Source organism: Erigeron canadensis, chromosome 3 (genome assembly GCF_010389155.1).
Source record: "Erigeron canadensis isolate Cc75 chromosome 3, C_canadensis_v1, whole genome shotgun sequence".
NCBI classification, from domain to species: domain Eukaryota; kingdom Viridiplantae; phylum Streptophyta; class Magnoliopsida; order Asterales; family Asteraceae; genus Erigeron; species Erigeron canadensis.
The window spans coordinates 3,815,370-3,821,667 of record NC_057763.1 but is presented as its reverse complement, the minus strand read 5'-3'; the positions used below and the strand labels follow the sequence as shown (position 1 = coordinate 3,821,667).

Sequence of the window (6,298 nt, the reverse complement as noted above, 5' to 3'; positions counted from 1 at the left end):
CTTATCAATTGTATGACCTTTCAAACCACATGCAGGATTAGCATAAACAAGGTTCTCATTTCTTATGTACTTCTTTTTTGATTCATCAAATTTAGACACAAAAGCAGAATTAGCAAGTTTCACATGATTGACAGAACTAACACTTCTATGTGATTCTTCCCTAGATAACAAGGCATAAGCAGATTTAACAATAGGTAAAGGATCTTTAGTAAGTATAGTACTTCTAACAGGCATGTAAACTTCATCTAATCCCATTAAAAAATGCATTAACCTAATTAAGTCATGATGAGCCTTAAATTCTTTTGCAGCCTTACAAGTACAAACAGGTAATTTTACCATAGCATCAAATTGTTTCCAGAATGTACTCAATTTATGATAATATTCAGACAAAGAAGAACCATTCTGACTTAATGTATTTATCTTATGATGCAAATTAAAAGTAACAGAACCATCCACTTTATCATAAGTTTCTTTTAAATCTTCTCAAACTTCACTAGCAATTTTAGAAAATATTTGTCCCATGTATAATTCTTGACTAATTGATCCTAAAATCCAAGACAAAACTACAGAATTACACCTATCCCATTGTTTAGCCAATACAAGATCATCATTATTTTTATCACAAGAACCATCAATAAAGCCTACTTTATTTTTTGTTTCTAAAGCAAGTATCATAGCACATGACCAAACATTGTAATTATTAGTACCATTTAATTTGAAAGATAAAACAGAAGCACCACTAGTATCAGTAGGATGAAGATATAAAGGATCACCAAAATCAAGAGCACTAACAGCAGTAGGCTTAGAACCACTACCAGGAGGAGGTTCAGGAGCCATAATCAATCAGATATCAAGCAAACAAATAGCAAATAATACTGATTATCAACAAGTAACCAAATTACAAAAACTTAACTAACAAACAAATTTTAACCACTCAATAACAAGAATAAGAAAACTTAAACCAGAATAATATATATATATATATAAATTCAGAAAATAATTTCAATCTCTCAAATGTGTCACGGACAGGATTTCAGGCCTCTCACAGAGACCGGTCAAGTATTAACACAAATGCTTTTGTGAGAATTGAAATAATAAAAAAAATATTATTAAAAAAAATATTAATGAGATTAATGAAGATTTAAAGGAAAGAAGATCAACAATACAGTGCTATTGGCTGAAGGTAGAGGAACCCTAAATTTCTTCTTGATTCATTTAGTCAAGAAGAATAATCAGGATCTGAATATGAAGAAACCCTAGATTTCTTCTTGATTCACTTAGTCAAGAAGAAGAAGGATCTGAATTAATAAGCAGCAGAATCAACAAGATCGTAAACCAGAAAAACCCTAAAAATTAGGGTTTCTTAGATCTAAGGTTTCGAAATTGAAATACGCCCTAAATCCAAAAAAAACTTTAAACAGAAATCACCGATCAGATTAACCTGGCTCTGATACCATGAACGAAATCAAAGAACAACAATTTATTATTATTTATTAGTTATTCGATTTAGAAATTATTCTGTCGGCTGTAAACCCCGACTAAAGAGAATTATTATTACAATACGAATATGATCAAGATGATAAGTGGAATGATTGATCAAGATGAATCAATCAAAATACAAGATGATTCTTATGAAATTTAATTACAGAAAAAATATATATCGAAAGTAATATAGGAGCTATCCCTTAGGGTTAACTCTAATTCTTCTATATATACTTCCAGCTTTAGATGAAATACTCTAGCCTCCTCCATCTTCTAAATCTTCCAGAACTAGTCCCTTTAACTTCCAAGAATGACATACCTACACGATACTTAACCCTGAAGTAAGAGAAAATGACAATATCAACCCAAAGTTTATATTAAGGGAGGGTGTTAAAAAATATATATAAGTAATATATTTTTGCATGTGGGGTTTTTTTTCTAGGTAGTATATATATATATATAATAATAATAAAGATTTTCTTATTAAATAAATACTCCCTTCGTCCCAAATTGAATGTCCAATTTTGACTTGGTAAGTCTTTCTTCTCTAATTTTGACCGTAAATATTTTTGTTTATACAATATAATACTAAATGAAAGTTATATCAATGAAAAGTACATCTAAAGCTTAATCTATCCATATATTTTACATCAAATATTGTATAACACAAACAAAAATATTTACAGTCAAAGTTACAAAAGAAAGACTTCAATAGTCAAAATAGGACATTTAAATTGGGACGGAGAGAGTATTAAAAAATAGAGGATTAATAAGGAAGGATAATTAGGTTAAATGAGGGAGATTAAGGATGTCAAGTGTACTTTCAACCTCTTTTTTCGTTATATTATAGATGAACTCATCATTCAAGAATAGAAGATGACCCAAATTCATGTCTTGCTTTATAGAAAAGCTCAAGTAACCAAAGTTTAGCTATACTTGAAGACCGTCCAAAATTTTGGAAGCCTTTCGATTGTTCAAAATGAGTTTAAGTGTTTAACGAAACGGGCTAGATCTTTAAGCTTTTACATAAATAACACGAAGGCCCAAATTTGATTCTTGCTTAACACTCCAAAATAAAACCCATTACTTTTGTCAGATTGCTTCCTGCCTTATGACATTGGGTAGTGGCCTAGTGGTAGACAAGTAGACAACTAGACATGCCAAAAAAAAAACCTGTCTTTTTTCTAAAACCTGTTTCGAAAGTGAAAAAAAAAAAACTCGGTTTCTTCCAAACTGGTTCCGGCCTTGGAAAAACTGACGGTTTCAAACCGGTTCCGGTTTTTGGTTTTTAGAATCGGTTTTTTACCGGTTCCATATTGGTTCGGTTTCATTTTTTGAGGAAAAAACCAAAAAGAAATTTGGTCAACCTTTTTGACAAAAACCGGTTCCGGTTTGATCATACTGACCAAAACTGTTTCTCCAAAAATCGATTTTGCTCACTTCTACCTAGTGGGTTATTTATTTTTCTTTCTTTATTAGTTTTTCAGTTTTTGAGAAAATATTAGAAGTAAAAAGAGTTTTATTTTATAAAACTTTTTATTCAGGGGTAGGTAATTGTCAATAGAGATATGCATACTGTCCATCTGTCCGCATGGTATTATATATTAATTAACCATTTTAAAATAATAAACAAAAAACTTAAAAAATAATATGAGTAGTATTTTTTTTTTTCTTGAAGAATAAGTTGACCCCTCAATTAGAAACTTTGGATTATTTGTTATTTATTCTAAAACATCATTTTAGATATCATTTTAACTTTATAAGAACACTATTGAAATTATGTTAATTTTTTTATATATATATATAAAATTGGATTTCTAATTATATTACGTTCTTCTTATTAGACAATGTAAGTAAATATATTATTCCTTCCCCACGAAAATCCATTATAATTTAATACAATGTTTGGTAAGGAGTTATAATTATATACATACTTCATTATTTGTATATATGAGAATTTTCTAGATATAATGCTTTACTAATATACAGGTTGTTTATGACATTTTCAAGTTATGCTATATTGTTATATATATAAATTAAAATTAAAATGTAAAAAGTTATAGGTAAAATCAAATTACACTATAACTATTGAACGCATAATTAATTGTATTTCAAATTTTGTAAAAATTTTTGTACACAATATTTGTTTATCCGATGTTGTTTATTATCACTTTATAATAATTTTTAGTTTAACTTGAGATATCATAACATCTGAAGACTTATTGAATTTATTTGCTATCTGCCTATATATAATGATTTATTGGATAATGTTGACACAGTTATGGAGTTGATCAACCATTTTCATTGTGTTCCCGACAATTCAATAGAACAATACCATTTAAGAGTAAATTAAGATTAATTTTGTTATGCAAGTTAAAAGAACAAAGCAATCGTCGTTTTATGCATGTTTTGTTCTTTTATTACAGTACATATAATACACGATTAAAAGTTGTCCTCTTACCAGTACGAGACCTTATGTTTATACCCTTACAATTGTTAGTGCGAATAAGGTATTTAAATATTAAAAATTATAACGTTTTTCATACATAAACAAAGATTAAATTTATATACTCGTATAACCTAAAAAGTATAAATTACATATGTAATGAGTAGTTAGTTTTTTAATTTCATGCTCTCCTTTGTTTGAGTTGTTCCACAATTATTATTTTTATCTAAGAGTTATAATGTCTGAAATTATTTAACGCTCAATATCGTTTTTTAGTAATTGCCCTCAATATCTTTTTTTACTATTTTAAACGTATCAAACTTATGCCGTTCGGAAAAAAAAACCGTATCAACTTATATACTTACTAAAGTGGTACTCGCGCGATGCGGCAGAACTTGAAGGAAAAAATGATGGTTAAGTGGCAATGCCGTGTTATTACATAAATGTGCGATTCAACTCATGTGTTTTTTAATCTAGCTGAAGGTGTAAACTGCCGTTGTTATTTGCGGGGAGGGGTTTATATGTTGATGGGTTATTAAATTCATTAAAGCAAAATATTTTGAACAATAATCTGTATGAAGCTATTATCATAACAATTGTTTATCTAAAAGTAAGGCAGATACAGACAAAAATTTATAACGAAGGATTAGTATTAATAAGTCAAAATACATAAATAACACCTTTTTTAAGGTTAATTTCAATATTTGCATGATGTATTGTGTGGTGGTAGTTTAAATGTAGATAGTATATTTGGTAATTTAAAGGTAGATAGTTGAAATGGGGAGGAGGTAGTTCGTTTATATAGAGAGTATAGATATATAGTTATATACTCGTAATATCCTTATTAATTTACAATATATAATTTTTAACTTATAAAATAATTACATTATTTTCTTTACATTAATTATATTTATATTAATTATTATTTATATATATATATATTATTCTTTTTCGCTAACACCACCACTGGTAGTCACTACCACCACCACGACACCCCATCGTCATCCCAGAGCTATCATGTGGTACGAGTATCCATCTGGTTTAAAGACTAATGAATATTGGAACCAATTATTATTTTAAAAGTCGACCCAAGTCATATTGCTCGTGTACGTTACATAATATGGCAACATCTGTATGTCCAAACGAGTTTGTAACAGCTATATTAAACATTGTTATATATTGTTATTTAATTATATATATATATATATATATACATACCAATTTAAACTTCTTCAGAATCTAGAAAAGTGACAGAGAATTGTGAAAATGTTATCAAATTAAGACCGGCCTGCAGGCCATTGTGTTACTATATTATAAACTCATCACCCTTTTCAATCACCATTTGACCACCCTTATTAGCTCTAAATCTCATTCCTCTTTCTTTGATCAATGGAATCCGAACAACCGCCTTTAGACCCCTCGGACGACCCAAAACCACCAGAAGAACAGCAACAGCAAAGCACGCCGAGATCATACGAATGCAATTTTTGCAAAAGAGGTTTTACTAATGCACAAGCATTAGGAGGTCATATGAACATCCATCGTAAGGACAAAGCCAAGTTTAAACACTCGTCGGCGTCTTCCATGACTACGACGCAAACAAAAAGTATTGTCGAATCATCCTCTTCTACTCGTCCACGACTAAGTCCTTCCCCTACCACGACGACGACTGCTATTAATCCTTTCTCGATTTCTCATCAAGGAAATTGGTTTTCTCCCCCTAGTACTACTACTACTACACAAGTTGATCAAAATACATCGTCATCACTCCCTCTTTTTGGACCTCATCACGAAACGGCGGTTCCAAGAAACATTCAACAACATGAAGAACCCCTGTCTCCAGACCGGGAAGCAGTAGACCTTGAGCTAAGATTGGGACATGTTGAACCACCACAAGAGCCGGCCGAATCTTCGTCTGATAACAAGAGTAATACAACCACAAGAAAATTCTTCTGACTAATTCAAATTAATCTTCACTGGTATCTGTTAATTAATTGTTTATTTAATTAATGTGTTGACTTGGTGTTAATTAAATTTCTAATCATTTTCTGAACAGTGGATTTGTTTTGCTAAAAACCAAGGAACCTTTCTTATTGTATACGGTTTCTTTTTCCTTTTGTTTTTTTGTTCCTTGATTTCATTCTTTTGTTCATATTGGACAAACTATCTTGTTCTTATTAATGTATCAACAACTACTATGATTATTTTTTGATTTTATTTTGTTGGTTTTCGCTACTTTTGATCGATGACGATTCTACTGTACGTGTTTGCCTTCAATATGATGTTTTGGATGGTTACGATTCTATCGCGTGCGTGTTTATATATTAAATGAAAAAATCACATTTGAGTATCATTGGCTAATTAATGAGA

The 6,298-nt window shown here is 30.0% G+C and overlaps 1 protein-coding gene across 1 annotated transcript; it reads left to right on the top strand.

Annotated features, from left to right (window-relative positions):
* The first annotated feature begins 5,317 nt into the window (after positions 1-5,317).
* LOC122591379 (zinc finger protein 10-like) lies at positions 5,318-5,884 on the top strand. Its single transcript, XM_043763650.1, has one exon. It carries the CDS (start codon positions 5,318-5,320, stop codon positions 5,882-5,884), a length of 567 nt encoding a protein of 188 aa, XP_043619585.1.
* Positions 5,885-6,298: the final 414 nt, after the last annotated feature.

Bases quoted from the DNA above. Each gene is read 5' to 3' on its own strand.
- LOC122591379 (XM_043763650.1), top strand. From the start codon at position 5,318: ATGGAATCCGAACAACCGCCTTTAGACCCCTCGGACGACCCAAAACCA.